General features: G+C 42.3%; 1 protein-coding gene across 1 annotated transcript in view; it reads right to left on the bottom strand.

Moving 5' to 3' along the window:
- The window catches only part of OGDH (oxoglutarate (alpha-ketoglutarate) dehydrogenase (lipoamide)), a 73,270-nt gene that overhangs the window by 40,810 nt on the left and 12,166 nt on the right, over positions 1-20,294 (bottom strand). The window contains exons 3-5 of the mRNA XM_015417052.1: positions 20,078-20,290; positions 5,105-5,293; positions 1,974-2,064 (exon numbers count right to left, since the gene is read on the bottom strand). Coding sequence (XP_015272538.1) covers positions 1,974-2,064; positions 5,105-5,293; positions 20,078-20,290 — 493 coding nt within the window. The remainder of the gene's footprint in view (positions 1-1,973; positions 2,065-5,104; positions 5,294-20,077; positions 20,291-20,294) is intronic.

Below are 20,294 nucleotides of genomic sequence, written 5' to 3'. Positions count from 1 at the left end.
TTCCTGTGCGTTCCTGCCCAAAAATAGCCCTGGAAACATGTAACACTATTTCCTCAACAGAAGACACTGACTTTATACAAGGTTGTATTGTTTAAAATATATGAATCTCACATAATGTGTTGATAGATGAGAATTACATTATATTCAGTTTTCTAAGTTACTGCCTTGCTACCGAGGTGAGGTAATGGTGGTGACACAGATTCAGGTGGGGTAGCCGTGTTGGTCTGAAGCAGCAAAACAAAGTCTGAGTCCAGTGGCCCCTTTAAGACCAACAAAGTTTTATTCAAGGAATAAACTTTCATGTGCATGCACGCTTCTTCAGATACTTTGTTGGTCTTAAAGGTGCCACTGGCCTCAAACTGTTGTGCTGGGGGACACAAACTCAGATGGATCACGAGGCCGAATTCTCTGCCCTTTCTCTTAAGCCAAACAGGCAGTTCTACCTTTAATCACCACCGTCCTTATTTCAGTACATCGTACTATTCCTAACATGTTTACATCAGCTCTGCTCCACTAACAGATCCCCGATGGAGAAGGGGCAAGGAATCCAGAATTCCAGCTGTGTCAAACATAGCAGTTTTAATGCCACACAGTGTAGAGGTGACAACTGCACTGAGAGATGTTCTCAGACACTTTATGGAAGAGGTATTTCAAAGAACAAGAACCACCACAATTATTTCGTTGTCTTTCTTTGCCCTTTACTGCACCCAAAGACATTCTATGAGCATATCAATACTGAACACCCTTATTTGCATCCATTTCATGCACCAACATTCTAATCACATTTCCACCTTGTTAGTGGTCATTATTATTGCTCTATTCTAAGTTAGAAGCATGCTACTTAGAAGCACTTGCAGAGCCAGGTTCATTAACCTGTGGAAAGCACCAGCAATCGATAGAGCTCAGCCACCATAACCTTGCTGTACACTTTAAAATGCTACAGTGATCACTGTTAGGAGCACACTGGCCTACACTGGGAAACTGAATTACAAACACAACCATACACACCCTCATTGGAACACACGTACACACTCGCACTTTCCAGCCAAAGGCCCTATTCTTTCAGCCTCTCGATTAGATGTGGGAATGCATTCCAAAGCTTCCTTGTCATGATCACCAGTGGTCATTTGCTAGAATTTAAACTAGGTCAACTCCTTTTGGATACTAAGGCAAGCTCAATAACTCAGGAATGTAACTGAACTGATCTGACGAAATGCCACTCAGACTTGCCTGGAGGCATTTGTATTCCCCCCCCCACTGGTATCACTGTAGAGCTTCATGCTGGTGAAGCAAATTGCCACCACCCTAAGCAAGAGCCCCACTTGTCTTTAGAATGATGGGTGTGTGGGGGGGTTGTCATCAAGGAATGCTAGAAGTAAAGGAAGAAAGTCTGAGCGTTCTGTAACCCAGACATTTTCCTCAGGAAGGCAAATCATTTTCATTACCAGCCTACTTAAAGCCATTTACAACTGAACTCAAATAAACAAGAATTGATAGGAGAAGAGAACTAGCTGCTTTGTATGGTGTGTGTATATAAACATAACAATAACTTCTGGCTGCACTAGTAAGAAGGACAGACTATTGTTGCTGCTGTTCAATTTTTGCTTTGAAAAAGTGATCATTATGAAGGAAACTTAAGACCTTTCCCTTTGGCCTTTAGTGAAGCAATCTACCTAGAAGCTGTGAAAGTGAGAGAGGAGCTCAAGCAATGCGGCACTAACTGCTCTTGGAGCCCTCACCCAGTTTGTCTGTGGAAGTGATAATATCGGCTGGAACGGAAGAGTCCAAATCAGCATCCAAGATGCCCAGTGGGTCCAGCTGTGCTACATGATGCCCTCGAATCTATGAAATGGGCCAGGAGTGAAAGGAGAAAGAGGATACCAAAAGAAAGAAGGAAGGGGAAGGGTGGGCAGAAAGGAAAGGATATAAAAATTAAAAATTACATTAGAATTAATTTGCAGAGTAATTCTCACCGACGTTTGGAGAATCGGATACTGCCGAATCATCAAAATTTACACAACTAATGCCGAGAGGATCAAGCTTGGCATGGTGGTGACCCCTGACCTAGAAGTAACAACAGAATTAGTCAGCACAAAGTTGATTAACGAACATCTTCATGCTGCAGCCTTTTTGTAAGTTCCGGATATCACATTCCTGTCGACAGCACTGTTTCACTCTGAACACTGTGATCCCGGCCTGCATCACAAGTTATAAACCAAACTAATTTTATCTTATTATCCGGGTCATGTTATCTTAGTAAAAATATTTCACACTACAAACTTTTGGGGAAATGAGATTCACTGTAAATATACTCAAGAAGAATTTAGAAATGGGGCAAGGCCACCAATAAGTCATTTTGCTTTATAGAGGTTCTTGCTAGCAGCACCTTCCTGTGTTAGTATACCCAAATACATCTGTTGAGTGTTTAGTCAATAAATTCCTAGAAAACAGCTTCATACAGAAGAATGCAGCTTTTCTTTATATTAGACTCCATGACTTCGATTTTCATGACATTTCATGTGCTTGATAAAGGATCTCTTTCACATTAACAACCAGCTTCGGCAACATTTTCATGTACTGTTTTGCTGCCCATGAGATAACATATGCCTGTGAAATGCTCCAGTATCCTAAGCTGCTCAAGTATACAGGTTTCCCCAGCCAGCAGATTCTATAGCCTAGGTTGTGCCTTCAGCTCGGGCCATGCAAACTTACAGGGCAGCCAAAACTGCAAACTTAGACATTAGTCTACATGGATTTCTATTCTGGAATGTAGCCAAACCAACCTGCAGCTTCTGGAACTTAAGCATCACCTGTATCAGAGGTTTATGCCAGTCAAGTGACTACATATTGTTTAACTGCAGTCATATCAGAAATTCCACAGCTCTGAGAATACCATTTTGGGGTGACAGCTTATCTTTTAACATTTATTATGCTGTCCGTTTGTTAGCAAGTGAGGACTGCACTGCAGTCCAGTAACAACCAGGAGCAAACTTACAGCATCATTCTAAGCATATTAGAAGTCACTCTAGCTGAACTCAGAGGGATTTGTCCTTAGTAAGTGAGCTCAGGAATTCAGCCTTACTTCAGGCCTCTCTAAATAAAAAGAATGGATCTACTGCCTTCTTAGCACAACAATCTTTGAAAATAAACCTGTGTTATAGTCAAAACAGATTAGTTATGAAGTCTGAAACTTAAAACTTAAATGATGAATACAATTGTACCCCAAAAGAAATAAGAACTATTGTATTTTATAGCTAATACCTTAAAAACTATAATGAAGGGGATGAAAGGGAAAATATTCTCTGTTCTATACATTATGTACTATATGATTGTCTTTGACAAATGTAATTATGTAGTATAATCTTTTTTTCTTTTCCCCCCTTTTCTTTTCTGTACCCCCACTGTTTTCCTAAAATAAAATAAAAATGGACTGGCTGGGCTGAAGTATTAACTTATGTTGAAAATAATAAAACTGTAGTATCTGTACAGTGAAGGCATTCTGACTTACCAGTTTGTTTTACAGTTGAAGTGCTATAAACATGCAAAGGGTTAAAATAGAGAGGTTACAATGAGCAGAGGTATCCCAGGGGTCAGGGTATGACCCTGTGAAGGATGCAGTCTTTCCACTGGATTCTTTCCACTAGTACATTCCCTTCTCCTTCAGGCATATCAGAAAAAAAACACCATGCACACATAATTTTGTGATAACCTAAAAGCAGGAAGCCCATTTGTAACAGCAAGAAAATACTCTTAACTGTTAAAGGTTTTACCAAGTTTTCAGGACAATGACTACCACTCAAACCTTGGTTCGTTGTCCTTAGGGACCCAGTGAAATCAACGGGAGCACTCTGATGATAGGACAAAACAAAAAGTACTGCATTCCCAGTAGTCCACAAGGGCTAAATCCTATTTTGATTACTGGATGCAAAAGTTCTCAAACACAGGGACAAAAGTAAGCTAGTACAGGGCAGTACGAAGCACCAGTAAAAAAGTGACTGAAGCGGTAGCTCCCATATTCTGCTTTGAGATCCCCAAAAGAGATGGTAACAGTAAGAAATGTAAGTGACTTTCACCCTGGCTTCAAAACAACAGTTGCCTATGGTGGTTGTCCTCCCCCCATTCCTTCAGCCTGGCTTTCTGGGGAGAAGTTCTGACAGAATTTTTTCGGAAATAAGATTAACAAACTCTAAACCAGTTTTTAGTTCGCATGTATACACATGACAGACATTACTGAGATTTATTTTCCAGCTATTAAACCAACTTGAAGTCAGCATGAGATTGTTCTAGGAATTGCAGCTTCTCATGCCATCAGATGGAGTTGCCGTAGGCTAGGCTAATTTTTGTATCTGAAACGGTGTGGGCTTTTAAGTAGCCGAAATGATGTAACATATATGCTGGCAAACCACAAAACCGACTTTAAGTTTTGGACAAACACTTTAAATACATCAAGATGGTAGAATGTTCCTGGATGTTTCAACAATTTTGTTAAGTTCTAAGACCTGCTAGTAGTTAAAAGGGTGGTGGTGGGGAATGTTTGGAATTCAGGCGACACCACACTAATGAGGGAGACTTCTTGCATGCCCTGGATTAGATTAAGAGTGGCCCATGTAGTTTAAGCACCAAATTGAGAATGTCTTCACCCTGTCCAATGGTGCAAGCAATTAAGCTTGTGGAACCATCAGTTGTGTCAGCTGAGCTCCACTTGGCATTTCAACCCATCTCTCCAACCATTTGGCTCAAATGAGTTGGATGCCAAATGCTGGAAGCTGTCTACTGTAATCTTTTTCTAGTCCCGCCATACCAATTTTTTAACTCTTTAACAGCTGATTCAGGCTCGAACATAAGAACAGCCATGCTGGATCAGACCAAAGGCCCATGAAGTCCAGCATTCTGTTCACACAGGGGCCAACTAGCTGCCTCTAGGAAGCCCACAAGCAGGATAACTGCAACTGTGTCCTGTCATCCATGCTCCCCAAGAGCTATACTGCTTCTGGTACAGCGCTCAACAAGGAAAGAAAGCACATGTCTCTCTAGAATTGCAGTGGACTAAAGGAAGGTACAGTGTTCCCATCCATCACCATAAGAAAAGGAAAGGTAGCCTTACCTGATATGCCCTAATAAGCGACTGGACTGCAAGATGATCTTCCACCAGTTTATCTACATTTGGCTGTGCTTGAAGCAAAGACTGTGCGCGTGTCAGGGTCGACAGACTGGTACTTAATGGAGGGGGGCTTTGGTAAGCAGTACCTGGAGCAGCTCCAGCATTGGCATTGCGAAAGAATATGTCCCATGACTAAAAAAACAAAAACAAAACCAAACGTTTGCTTGCACGGAAATCACCAAGTCATTCCAATCCACTATCTGCTTTCCAACATTGTCAACAGTAGCTTGAGGTTTTCTTCTAACACAACTAAGCATTACCTTATAAAAAATGTTAGAGTGATTTAAAATGTAGAGAAATCTCCAGCAGGTGAAGTCTTGCATTCTCACCCCCTTACCGGTAAAGCACTGCCTTATATTCAGGTACCCCTGAGATGAATGGTGGTGAAAAATATCCCTCTAAATTACCAGGCACCACAATCAAGTTTTTCAGTACCTATGTGGTTAAGCATCTTTGATTCTATCTCTCCCCCCCCCCGGCTTGCTTCTGACAAGGGGAAATACGTCACATCAAATATAAATTGGTTACTTTTGGCTCCTGGGTATCCAGAAGCAAAGCCACCAAGCACAGGTGTATGTATGTATATGTATGTATATATATATGTGTGTGTGTGTGTGTGTGTGTGTGTGTGTGTGTGTGTATATATATATATATATACACACACACACACACACACACATTCCAGTCCAAGAGAAAGACCAAAGACCAATGGGTAGGAAACAAAGGAAACGTGATATTTTCCACTTTGTATTTGATCCTGTTCCAACTGTAGCCACTTAGGCAGTGGCAACAGTAGTGCAGACATGGTTTAATGGAATTTTAGCAAAATTTGCCCCACTATACCTACATCATTTAAAACTAATTCAATAAGCAATTAACTGTAATATTAGCCAATTATAACCCTGTAGTTCACCTTATCACGTTCGGCCACAAGGAGAAGTCTCTCAGCCAAGCTTAAAGAGGATTTGCACTTGGAATTCTCAAGACTAAACAGACTGAAAGGTTGGCTAGACTACTACTGATGGCATACAGCATATACAGCAGCTCTGGACAAAGAAATAAGGAGAGGTGGCTAGGAGACTGGCAATGTAGGAAAAAACAGGCAAATAATGAACCATTAGGATTGTGGTTAGCAGGGGTCATTTCGTAGAAAAAGAGCTAGGGGGACTCATTAGCATAATCATTAGCATATCCCACACCCCCTGACATCACCGGAAGTGTGTCCTCCCCACAGCTGGCGGTGACCTCCAGCGGGCACCAGCAGGGAGCTCCAGGCCCCGCCCTCCCGCACCTCACCCGGGGGGATAGCGTCCCCCCGCGTCCCCCCCCAAATGACCCCTGGTGGTTAGCGCCTCCCACTCCAGTGACCTAGAAGCCAAAGGCATCATACTATGGAATCTACTCTCTTTCCCACCCATCAAACTTATCTCTCTTAATGAATCAGTAACCAGCACTTTCACCCCGTGATCAAAATAACATAGAATCCGCTCCAAGCAAGAATACTGTGTCATTATTGGAGGGTATCTATTTCCAAAGAGTTGCATACAAGGCTCATAGGGAACAAGTTATAGCAGTTTTTATCAAGGTGTAAGCAAATCTGCTGTAGTGATTTACCAACAGAGCTATGAACCAGGGAGTCTCCAATTTAAAGCTAGTTTCTGCCATGGCTTTAGACAAGCTATGCTTCACAGCCTCCCCCCATCCCGCATCTGCACCTTGGAGATATTAATATTACCTTACAGGCTGTAAAGATAACAAGGTAATGTATGTGAAAGGCTCTGTATCCTTGAAGAAGAATAGTCAGTACAGAACAAACCTTGATAAGCACTCTAGTTCTCCAGCCGTATAGAGAAACAAAAAAGCCTTTGAACACAGGGAAGTGCACCTTGTGAACTTCACATCATGTGCTACTGTACTAATATCAATCCTGGTCACATGTCACTGCGGCTATTTCTAGCATTTCCTATTTACGTCAGCTGTGAACCACACGATGAGAGTGAGGAACAGACCTAAGGAAAGATCCCTTGGAACAGGCCTGGACACAAAGGACTATTGCCCCAACTTCTTTTGTAACAGAGGCAGTTTGCAATATGGCAGGCAGCAGGGTGAGCATCTGCTGCAGAAAGGAAGAAGTCAACCATTGTAGCGAGCACACCCAAGGTCTTGAAATTACACCTTGGATCTTGCACATGGCTAACTTTTGAAACAATTCATAACCTTTGTCAAAATAATAAACACACAAAAAAACTTATTTCTTGGTCAGGAATTCAGAGCAGCCAAAACCCAAAAGCCTTAGCTCTGTTTTGATTTTCACTACAGCACATAGCTGATGTGGCAATATCTGATAACCAGCACTGACAAGCATAGGAGGGCAAAGATTTTCCCCCACTCCTGCCAATAAGCCTCTTCCTACCTAATATTTATCCTCACTCAACTTAGAAGGCAAGCCATGATTAGCTTTATACAACACAGTAACACAGAACTCATTGCTTGCGTGCATGGAAGACGGCCTTTTCTGGTTTGATAAACTGGTTATAGCAATGCTATGCAAAAGACATCTGAAGCAAGCAAGGAGAGAGGTTAATGGAGCACCCTGTGGCCATAGACCATGCTCAGCTGTTACGAAGTTCCATGGGTATAAAAGAGCTAGTTTGCTTATGTGTGTTTGCTCTCATTGATGATTTAAAATACACTTAGAAGGCCACATGACAGGTAATCAATATTTCTCAGGAGAGAGGAGGTGTGATCTGTGCCCTGTTTTTTTTTGGGGGGGAGAGGGTAAAATAAATTTAATAATCTCAAGATAATTGAGATATGGAAGGTCATTTTCAACCAGGATATGGACGGGCATTTTCAACCAATCACACAAAAAGTAAGATGTCTGAAAATTTACTTTGCCATCAGTGGACAGTTCTCCATACCACTGCCAAATTTCCAAAGGAAAGGGTGACTCACTTGGCAGAACATTCACAAAGAACCACCACCCGCCCAACCCCAACCAAAAAACAAACAAACCTGTGTCTAGAGTGCACACAAAGACAGCAGCTTCCATAGTTTCTATTAATGGCATTTATCATACCTAATGTGCAGTTTCTCAGCTGCTCTATGCTGATGTCTCTGAGTAGTGAACTGAGAGAAAGACTGCAAAGCATTGATGTTAGCAGTAGTACATATAATAAAGCAAATCAAAGCCAGAAACCAATGACCCAGGTTCTGTTCCATTCAAATGCAATCCAGCAGGCTGCCATTTTTCACCTTACACACATTTGCATAGTGCCCTAAGAGCTCCCAAATCAGACTAGGTTCCTAGGCCTCTGAGACAATTTCATTCTCAGTGTTACACAAACGGTAGCCTCATCCCATCTCAGTAGTGTAGATATCCTGTTCCCATTTAATGGGCAGGGATGACAGGAGGAAACCCTGCTACAGAAAGACTAGTTCCCTGTCCTCACTGTCCTATAATTAAAAAAAATATGTACATTTTGGGTATATTGAGTATTTTTGTTTACACAAATTTCCAGATGTTCAAAGCAACAAAAACCCTGTAGTTTGGTGTAGCGGTTAAGTGCACGGACTCTAATCTGGGAGAACCAGGTTTGATTCCCCACTCCTCCACTTGCAGCTGATGGATGACCTTGGGCAAGCCATAGTTCTGTCAGAGCTGTTCTGAAAAGAGCTGTTTCTGTCAGAGCTCTCTCAGCCCCACCTCCCTCACAGGGTGTTTGTCGTGGGGAGGGGAAGGGAAAGGAGTTTGTAAACTGCTCTGAGACTCCGAGTGAAGGGCAGGGTATAAATCCAATCTCTTCTCTTCTTCCAAATCCAATTTCTTCTCTTCTTCTAACTGCAGCTTTGAACATTTTTATTACTCCATTTACCACTTGACTCTTATCCCACCTACTGCTTCTCTTCTGCCATTCCTCCTTCCATCTGTTTTCTCCTACTTGCCCAGCACACATGACTAGAAAACCCAACTGGGAAAGAAGCAGGACAGGGCTTTAATATGAAAGTGGTAGGTGAAGAAGGGTGAAGTCCCCTCAACCACTGCTTCTCACTCGTCAATGCTACACTTTCTTTGGACACTGAAAGCCAACATGGGATCAGGAATCCCATGACAGCTGCTAAATGTTGAGGTCTACCTTCACTGTGCTATACTTGCAGCAGCAGTAAAAGTCAGAGAATAACCAAACCTAGTTATTACTGGCTGAAACCTCAGGAACGTGAAATGACTGAGCGATACAAGGAAATTACTCAGCAGTTTTCTTTACAGGTTGCTTGCAAAACTCAACACTATCCATGCTTAGCACATGTAACGAAAGCAAACTACTTATAGGTGTTGCATTGAAATGTTCAAACATTGTATCCTGTGGCTGGGATCCAGAGACCTCTTCAGGCATATGCAGGGTGCTTGTGCTGGCAAAGTAGAATTTCTCATTGTTCTTCTCTGAGCAGCCCATGAACCATTCCATGCTTCTGAAATTCCCCTGAGTTTTTTTCTCTCAAAAGGAACTCCTCCTACCAAAATCAAGTTTTCCACAAGAGGCTCCTGTTCAAGAACAGACAAATCTAAATAAAGCCCCTCTTTGGATCATGGAAATACTTTCACGGTTCCTTGGATCCTGGCCCATACTTCTAACAAGCTTGGCTAAATCTTTCCTGATATACCACCCACATGTCCTATAGTAAAGGCTTCACCCTTGGCAACGGCTGGTGTTTAGCACATCAGTAGCCTATTTAGAACATAATGCAGAGGGGAAAAAATGTAGTTCTACAGAAGCCTAATTTCCATATTATGTGACTTAGATACACCATTTCCACAAAATGCTGCTGAGAAAGTTACATGTAATACGCCTGAAGGATTATCCTGGGGTTTTAAAAACACTGACATAAAGGCCTAATTACAAACACTGAAGCTGAAGATCAGCAGATAAGAACTCCAAATCTCATTTCCCACATCTGCCATAAACTTTCCTTCAAGGACAAACGTAAAGCAATTGGTATTAATAAAGCTTGCAGAAGTAGGGGAAAACCTGATATTCATTCAGCATTTTTTTGCAGGAGCTGAAAACAAGATGTTTCTAATGAAAAATTTAGTAATTCCTTTGCCAGAGATGACTTCTGCATGACGCTGGCATAAATCTAGAATATGAAGATTAATTTTGTAAATTGCTATAAAAAGGTGTGTGTCCCTCCTTATAACTTACAGAGAAGGCAAAGCAATGAGGGTGGATGGCTACCCAATGGCATCTCCATTCAGTAGATTAGGCAGTCCACTTTTCAAGTGCTCTAGCTCTTCTGCTGATAAGTAGTCATTATAAGACTAACAGTTGTGTCATAATCACATATCGATTTGATCGTGCCTGGAAACCAAATGAAAAACTCTGTCTTTTACGAACAGAACCTACACTACACAGTTCTCTCGTTGGCTATAGCGGCATTAAATATACTCAGGTTTTTCATTTCAAGGAATATTTGACTTCATGTGAACACACTGGCTTGGATCCAACCAGATTTTCCACTCAGTCTCACCCAATTCCTCTCCATACTGCAGCCTCCATCCTACATGGCTTTTGTGCCAACAGGTCTCATGATTCTCATAATAGCCTTTCTGACTGGTGAAAGAGGATATTTCCTCCCTCTTCCTCTAGCGAAAAAGCTGGCTGGATCCAACCCATTATATGTAAGTCCATGTCCACTGTACTGACACTGTAGCTAAACAAGGCAAAGCTCTTTTCTTGCTCACCCATACTTTACAAAATCAGCGGTTTCCTAAGGAAATGCCTTTTAATTTCATGAGCGAGTGCTTGACTTACTCACTGTACTGCAAGATTTAGCCAAGTAGTGAGCATCTAGTATTACATTCTTATAATTAGGCACATCAGCTTATATCTGAAAGTATATCCCACTATTTGCAATATCCTTTGATTGCAAAACAAGCCACTACGGGCCCAGTTCACAAACTTTTGCTGGAATAATTTTTTAAAAAGGATACATAAGTTTCCTATTTATTTTCACTGCAACAGACTAACATGGCTTATGGACTTCGGGGAAAAGACAGCTGGCAAACATTTGAAAACAAGTTTTCCAGTGTATTGCAACTGTACTAAGCACATGTGTACAACACACTTTGGACTATAAACAGAAATTTTCCATCACTGAAGTACAGGAGACAAAATTATCAGTTGTTGTTCTACTATCACCTTCTACCTCAATAGCAAAGTTGCCTGTCATATGCTGGGATCTGTCATATGCCCCCCACAAAGTTCTGCTCAAATATACTAAAGCTCACAGACCCAGACTTTTTTTTTAAATACCTGGTGTCGTATAAACTTAAAGTTATACACTGACTGAAGAGGTATCGTGAAATAATCTGATCTGCATATTTAAAGACAACAGTATCTCACCTTTCCTGCATTCAAAGGAGGGTTTATCATAAAAATCATCAAACATAACACAAATCTTGCAAGTCATACAACAATAACCATTTAAGGCACATGAACTAATAAAACTATGACATTCTAAAGTACTACCCTATTTGCCAAATATCTGCCAGGAGAAATAAAAACGTCTTCTTCCCACTCGTTGCAAAATGACAAGAGAGATGCACCCCCCCAGGGAGGTCATCTCAAAGAAAAGGGTTACTATCAACAATGCGTTATTTGCTGTCACTGATCTTACCTGGTGGATTGTTTTGCAATCAAAGGATATTGCAAATAGTGGGATATACTTTCAAATATAAGCTGATGTGCCTAATTATAAGAATTTAAAACTGCTTGCTGCCCTAATCTCCATTAGCGCAGGGCACATATGAGGAGAATGCTTCATATCTGTGGATCCCAGGCTGCGACTGCTTAAAACCAACACCCTTGAATTTAACCCAGAAGCAAACGTGCAACCAATGAGGGTGGCACTATAGAGGCTGTATACGTGCATGACATCCAACAAATAACAGATAATGCCATGCCCGCGTTAAGGAAAAAATCCTGAAATAATAGCTGCAGAACTCCTCTTGAGGTTGCACTGAATAAATGAAACCCAAAGTGTCTGGATTATCTGGAAAGCATCTCAGCATTTAAGAGGCATTCTCTGGAAAGATTTCCCTGTTACTGTGCTCTTCTTTCTTGTATATTTATTTAGAAAATTTAAATGCTGCTCTGACAGGCCTTTTCTACAAACTGAGGGAACTCACACAGCCTCCGACGATTTTTTGGGGAACTAGGTTTGTTTTAAACTCTAAACCTTCCCCTCAGTTACCAGGTGTTCTGAAGGTTGTGAGTGTGTATAGGCTTTGGGTTCACTGCTGTGAGGTGAGCAAACAGAATACGGATATCACTGAGGGAGGAACTGTATATTAACAACACGGATTTGCTTATTTACAAGCAGGGGTCGTTTTGTAGAAAAAGAGCTAGGGGAACTCATTAGCATAACTCATTAGCATATGCCACACCCCCTGACATCAGGGGCCCGGTGGTGGACCTGCAAGGCAGGCGGGAGTGCAAGGAAGCCCCGCGAAGGCCCTCCCTGGCCCCAGGCAGGCAGGGGTGGGGAGAGGCAGAGAGGAAGCAACTTATCCTCCCTCTTCTCCTGCCTCCTCCTGGCTGAATGAGGGCTGGAAGCGGGGCGGCTGGAACCAGGGGGCGGGGCTTCGTCGTGTGCCCCGCCCCCCACACCTCACCCGGGGGAACTGCGATCCCCTGCGATCCCCCCTGAATCGACCTCTGTTTACAAGTCTGTTTCAAAGAACAGATCAGCAGCACGGGCCTCCGGGTAGAGAAAGGAGAAACCTGGCGGAGGCACGTTACTTTAAACTAGTTATGGCTTCAGAGAGTAGTCTGAATTTTCTTTAATGCTTTCAGACATAAACAAGCTTTTACTGAGTAGCCACTAGGCTGGATCCTCTCTCACACACAGGATTCCACCCACACCTATTATCTCTCTCAGAGATACAGCTACACCACTCTGCCACACTAGCAGGCAAAGCTGCCCTTCACTGTCTGCTCTTTTTCTGAGCCAGACCTGAGTTCTAATTGCCCTCTCCCTAAGGCAGAACTCAACCCCCTCTGTGCTCTTCTTGAGGCAGACAAGAACTACACTCCTGCTGTGCTTCCCCCCAGGGTTCTATCCCCTTCTGAAAGGTGACTGGATGCTGGAGCAGCTTTCCCGTAGGCTCACGTGAGTGACTGTTTTCCCCTTCAGGGGCAGAGCAGCCTCCTGTTCGTCACAACCACCTCCACAGAGACCTGCGGCTCCCAACTAAAAATGATAAATAAATCCAAACAACCATAAAACAAATATTGATTTACCTACATCGATACATTACATTAACGTAAATGTACACTAAACAATCCTAAAGCTAAAATCAGACTAGCTGAAAAATGAAATCGCTTAGCCAGGCTGGAAAGGAATAATTTAGGCCTGGTGCCTAAAGGAAAGTAAGGTGGGAGCCAGGTGAGCTTCAAATGGGGATGCACTCCAAAGGTGAGGCATCACCACCAAAGAAGCCCTTCTCCTGGTCACCACCTGCCTCACCTCTGCAGGGGACAGAGAGATAGAGGGGTGTAAGAAAAGCAGGGTGGGTGCAAGCCGAAAGGGGAAATTTCCATTGCAGTGATCAAAAAATCTTTTCCCGATTCAGCAGACAGTGCCCCTTGCCTGACTTTACATTTTCCTAACCTAACCTTGTCCTTTGATATCCACGTTGGACTGATTTCCCCATCCAGTGTTATGACCATGTGGTTGATCTTGACTTCTGGAAAACCAGACCAAAGTGATTCTGGCAGTGTGGCGGTAAAGCCAAAGGGGAAAGAGCAGAGCAGCTAGGTAACAGTGATGATCAATGTGGAAGCTTAAATCAAGGATGGGCAACTTGGTGACCCCCCAACCCCAATTTTTACACCTTCCTCTCATCCCATGTTAGAAGCACCTTGGCCTGATCAGCACAGATCCTGCAGCGTTTTTCCTCAAGGAGCAATAGTTGCCAGACCAATTTTTTTGACCTGCCTGGCACCCAAATCAACACTAAATGACAGGCTCACACACTCATAGCATTAATCACTTAAAGATCTTCCTCATATTCCCTTTGTTTTTTTCTGCAGGCTTTGGCTCCATTGATCTTGGCTGGTCATAAACCTGCTTTAAGAACATACGGAGATTCTCAGAAAGCAAAACTTTGCTCTAAAGATAAGATTCCTCGCTATATGGTATATCCACAAACCTAACTGGTTCCATTAGTTGCACATGTTCAGTGCTGATGGCTTTGGGCAACCTTTTAGGTTGCATTCTTAGCAATTCATCCAGAACCACTGGACCTGCTATGTTCAATGTTTATTTTTCGTCCTCCAGTAAGTAGTTGGAGATTTCATTTAGTACTGTTTCAATAATATTTGATAAGCACCATGCAATAGAATTCAGTCATTTTATGTTGGCATCTCACACAACTCCAAGCATTTACTATTGAAAACATCACACTATCAAGCCCTGATACCTTACCGTATTTGTTCGTGTACATGTCCCATCCCTCCCTATCACTGCTACGCAAAAATACGTATTCAATAGCTCTCCATTAACCATTTTGCATGGTGCCGCCTGCACAGTATGAAGATGAAACAATCAAGGAAACTAATACTAAATTGCAATCAGCCTGTTTAAACTTGTTCTCAGTGAATGGCATTTGGTCCTTACTTAATGAGCTATGATGCTGAGTGACAGTCCAGTTTGAATTAAAAGTCACCGCCAAATGAAATATTCTGCTCTCTTTGTAAGTCTGCATGCTTAGATTATATCTGAATGTATATTCGTTGATAATCAGGCAGTTTAGTATTCTATTTTACGAGCCAGCTTCATAAACAATCACAGGTATGTTTGCCTATAGACCTGTAGTATAACGGAACAGCTTGAGGGGCCACTTTTATAAGGCAGTAGGATTGCAGTCTATCACAAAGTTTATTGTATGTTAACACCGTACTTTTACTGCATTGTCTTATAACTTTGTAATCTACTTTTTACACTAGATGTCACACCTTAGACAGCGTTCTGATTGCAGTGTTTTCTAATTCTGTCATCCTCTCTACTGCATATTTTATTGGATTGCTCATGCTGTCGAATTTTTTAAAAATGCTTTGTAATCCATCTTGAGTCTAAGAGAGAAAGGCAGGCTATAAAAGTATTTTATTTATTATCTTCCTTTTATACCTCCGTCCTTCTCCCGGGTGGTGGCCCAAAGTGACTTACATCATTCCTGTCTCCTCCATTTTATCCCAACCCCGTGAGGTAGATTAGGCTGAGAGTGTGTGACTGGACCACAGTCACCCAGCAAGCTTCCCTGGCAAAGTAGGGAACCAAACTGAGATCTTCCAGATCCCAGTCTGACACACTAACTGCAATGCCACACTGGCTGAAGTAAAGAAAGAGTAAGATTCCCTTGCAAGCAACCACAGAGGGAAATATTTCTAGATTAGAAAACAGCTGTCATAGGTGTACACAGCAAGGTATGCTAGTAAAAATGGGCTGCAGCCACCACTTCGCATTTAGTTGCAAAGTTGATCTACGGTACAATCCTAAACAGAGTTATGCTCATCTAAGGTCACTGAAGTCAATAGGTTTAGTAGGGTGTAACAATGGTTAAGTGGGCTACCTAGCTTCAGTACTCCATTAAAACATCAAGGAAGATCAAGATCAAGCTCAGAACTGATAGTTAACCCAACTTTTCCATGCTGTGTTTGCCAAAGGAGTACCAGTCCCATTTCCAGTGGAATTAGTTTCTTACCTTTTAGGGAAAACATATATTCTGTCCTGGATCTCTGAAATTAAATTTATCTTTGGGAAAGACCCTTGGAAACAAGGCCTAGCATGTCACAGCATAATTAGATTAAACTGGTGGTGACTCCTGAGCTTTCTGAACTTTGAGCTGCTGAGAGTTCACAACTCAGGACAGCTGCACCAGCACAAAGTACTTCTGAACTTCTCTGACGGAAATAACTCCAGCCGGTTGAGATAAGACAAAAGTGAAAGCCAGGTGACCATTTGAAGGTCGGCGTGCACTGGCACACTAACTAGATCAGCTGGCTTAGGGCAGAGCTAGCTATGGCAGGACAGTTACCAAGACAACACCATTCCTTTATCAGGTTGAAAGGAGGTCTGGCAGAAGGCCAAGTCTGAGGTAGCTCAAGGACAAGAACAACTTTAATGCCACATGGAAGCACAGCGGTCAAGTAGTTCAGTGAGCTCGAAAATAGCTTGGGAAAACTAAACAAAATGCAACTGCAGGCTGCTTTGTATTTGGAGTTAAAATGCACAGTCCATAAATTCCAGCTTGCACCTTGAGTAATAACTCCTGAAAACTGTGTGGCCAAGCTCTCCTTAAACTGCTCCGTATTGCTCACTTGCCTTGGGGTGGCAGAATCTCAGTAAACAAAAGAATTCACGGCAGAGCTATGCATAGAAATTACTACAGGAAGCCCAGGTGGTGCACTGGGTGAAATAATTGTACATACATCTTAAGTATCTGCGTTTATGTATGCTTCACATGTTTGTGGGAGACACCAGTAAAGTCATGCTTTCCTACAGCAGTCATACTAACTAGCTCTGCATTTAATTTCATAAATCTTTCAAAACAAACCTTCATGGCTTTCAAAGGCGGTACTTTCAACCATGTATTCATATGAATCTATGTGGAATCTTCTAGAGAACTTTACTTTCCGAGAATCTCAGTGTGTTATTTTAGCATGTATCTATCCAGTCGAGGTTAATGAAGCTAAAGGGAATATGGGAAAGATCTCTAAAAGGTCAGGAGTTACAGTATCTGTATTCCGTAACTGTTTGTTGCTCTTAATTTGTAACTGCCACGTAAACAGGTCTTACTTTACTTTCTGCTAGACCACCCCTAGCACCAAAGCAGACTAAAAAATCCAGCTGCTGCATTACTGTCCCTAAATTGTGTCGTTTACTCTCTCAAAAGTTTGTGCAATAGGTTTTTGGCTCAGATCAGCAGATTCGCCCACATTTTTCCACAAGCATCAGCTTGGTTTACTCCATGTTTGCCATTTTCCAAACATAAGGCTTGGCCCTATTAGATGAAAAAATATGACGTTAAGGCTGAAATTAGCTTACCCAGCATGTTAATTCTGTTCACAAGAGAAAAGTTGATGATCATACAAAATCCCCATGTTCTCCTCTACAGAAAACTTACGTTTTGCATACTGACTACCTATAGATCCCACTGAGACATCCTGCAGACAGAGCAGCGAAATCAGAAGGGGGCCACTGCAAACTTTTGCAGAACTACTGTATAACTTGAGATGGGTAGCCATGTTAGTCTGTCTGTAGCAGTAGAAAAGAGCAAGAGTCCAGGAGCACCTTAAAGACCGACAAAATATGTGGCAGGGGATGAGCTTTCGTGAGTCACAGTTCACTTCTTCAGGTATCTGAAGAAGTGAGCAGTGACTCACGAAAGCTCATCCCCTGCCACATATTTTGTTAGTCTTTAAGGTGCTACTGGACTCTTGCTCTTTTCAACTACTGTATAACTTGTTCACATTTGGCACTCCATTTTTCTAAACATGCCAGTTTTTAAAAGTTCTTCTACTGCTGGATTGTGTAGCAAAAGCTTGGGAACGTTCCTAGATTTAGCACTGCTTTTAACTCAGCAAGCAGCTTCCACAGCGTGGAGTGCCTTTTCCCGGGTTCAGCTGGTTTGCCAGCTGCAGCACCTCCTGGACAGGAGATGATCTTACCTCAGTCACCCAAGTTCTAGTAACATCTAGGTTTGACTTCTAAAATTCATAGGACATGGTCTTTGGAAACGTCAGAATACATTAGTTAGGTTATTAACTGGAACATGTTTTAATAAGCACATGACACAATATACTATGACTGGCTTCCACCTTGTTCCTCAGAAAAATTCAAAGTGCTGGTTTTGACCTCTGAAGCCAAGCTAGAAGGTTTGGGACAGGGATATCTGAAGAGCTGCCACCTCCTCCTTCCCAAGCCTGCCTATGTGCTAAGATTATCCCTCAAGACTTTTATTTGTATACCCCATCTCCTGAGATAAAATAGATGGCAACTGTGAAACGGCTGTTGTGCCACATTCACCAAACTCGCTAAGGGAGATCTGCATGGCACCTTCTCTGTCTGAGCATTAGGCAAAGTCTTTATCACAAGAGGAGGGGTTTTCTTTGCAATCAAAGGTTTTCTTTGCTGTTGCTTTTCTGCCATTTCCCATTCTGCAGCAATCCAGCTGTTGCCTGCTCCTGGATGATTTTAAGCTACATTAGTATTTTCAATCTATGAAGATGACCATGAGGATTTTCAGTTATTGCTGTCACATATCTAATAGTGATAGGAAGCCATGATGTGTGATTAAGAAATATAGGGGGGCATCCCCCCAGAGGTAGGGCTCTGCCATCTTCCAAGCTAAAACATTTCTCCAGATATCATGACACCGTATGCATCACAGAACTAAACTAGGATTCTGTTTTGCCAAACATTCACATATCCTAAATGTATTTACAAACATGTATTGGGACTTGCTGCTATCATGGCAGGAATGTTCAGGTAGTACCTCTTAGTGACAGGCCATGGCTTAGCAGGAATGAGTATTTATGCCTCTGTGTCATACAGTTCATTGAACTGAGGTCAGAAGCTCTCTCACCAGGCATGCAAATGGCAAATACTTCAGTATACTAAAGAGAGACTGTGTTAACTTCAATTCTGCATGACCTACTGTTTTTTGCCCAACTGGGATCTATATACAGTCTTGAGCAAGGCTTTAAACTAGCAAAACAAGAATGAACAGTAGGTTCTCTCAAGTCTTGAGCAATCTGTTATCCTGTTATGTATGAACTTGCCTTGCTGAACTAAACCAGGATTCACCTTAGTCCAACACTCTTGACATAAAATCACAGGACCAGCAGGTGCTGGGTAGTCCAACAGAATGTTATCTGCCTTTTGCACACTCGGACGCTGAGGCAGAAGGCCAGCATGCATCAAGTTGGACAGAATCTTCTCTTTGATAACTAGAAATACATCTTTAAAAATCTTCTAACCTAACTTCCAGTCTCTTTCCATTGCACGGGCAAAATGAGGGGAGTTATACTTAGCACCAGATTCTGCACCTAATCAGATTCCATGCCAGTCAGCATGACCCAGTACATTCTTTACAAGTGTTTATATTTCCATTGTCATGGACTACCACTTTGAAAACTCCCATACAGAGCTAGGCCAAGAACATAAAAATGTTATAGTAAGGCTTAGGACTTCAATGGGATCGAATGCACAGTCACTTACAGATCAGGATGCTGCTGTTGTTTCGAACTCACTGCAGCATAAGCAATCACATGTATCTTGGTCACAGCAGAAAGCAATGATCCCACTATCAAGGTCATCCCTTAAGTACCACTGGGCAATACAAGCCACTACTGATTATAGTAAACCCACAATTGGCAAGTAATCAGATATTACCAAAGTTAAAACATAAATCCACGACTCAAAGCTACCAGACTTTGAATGCCATTTGCATTTACATAATGGTAGAACAGATCTTACAGCCTCTTTTCTATCCAAAAATGGCCTACTCCAATTACTGCAAACAGGATCATCAACAGCAGTTCTTCAACGGAAACCCATGAGTCACAGCTCCTCTTCGTCTGTATCCATTCTGAAGCCAGGAAACCATTCCTCAGGGGAAGCAGCTGTAAACTTGCCAAATTCATTCCAGGGTCGCCTATCTCATGGGTGTTGTCCTCCGTCAGCCAAATGTTTTCCGGTTTAGCAAAGCAGAATGGATTCATAATGACTCCAGGATCTTTCTCCGGCTGGACTCCACTCTGAGGACATCTGTACTTACCTGAAAAATCAGTGCTCCTATTTGCACACCAGCATGTAAGAAATAAAAAGCTGTATCGTGGAGAGGCTGCTCCTTACCTTATGTACACTTTTGGGATTTTCCAACCAAGCATAGTACATTTCCTCCACATAGTTCGAACTAGTCCCACTCAAAAACGGCTCAGCAGCAACAGGCGCACTGTAGCACCTGATTTGTTGAAACGTCCTTGGTGCTGCTGGCTTGTTTTGAGAAATTGTCTTAACAGTCTGCGAGGCTGTTAGAGGCCTCAATTTAGTAGCACAAGTCCTTAAGTGA

This window comes from Gekko japonicus, unplaced genomic scaffold (assembly GCF_001447785.1).
Source record: "Gekko japonicus isolate JY-2015 unplaced genomic scaffold, Gekko_japonicus_V1.1 scaffold709, whole genome shotgun sequence".
Taxonomy (NCBI): Eukaryota; Metazoa; Chordata; class Lepidosauria; order Squamata; family Gekkonidae; genus Gekko; species Gekko japonicus.
Note: the sequence above shows the minus strand (reverse complement) of the source record. Positions and strands in the feature narration are given on the sequence as shown.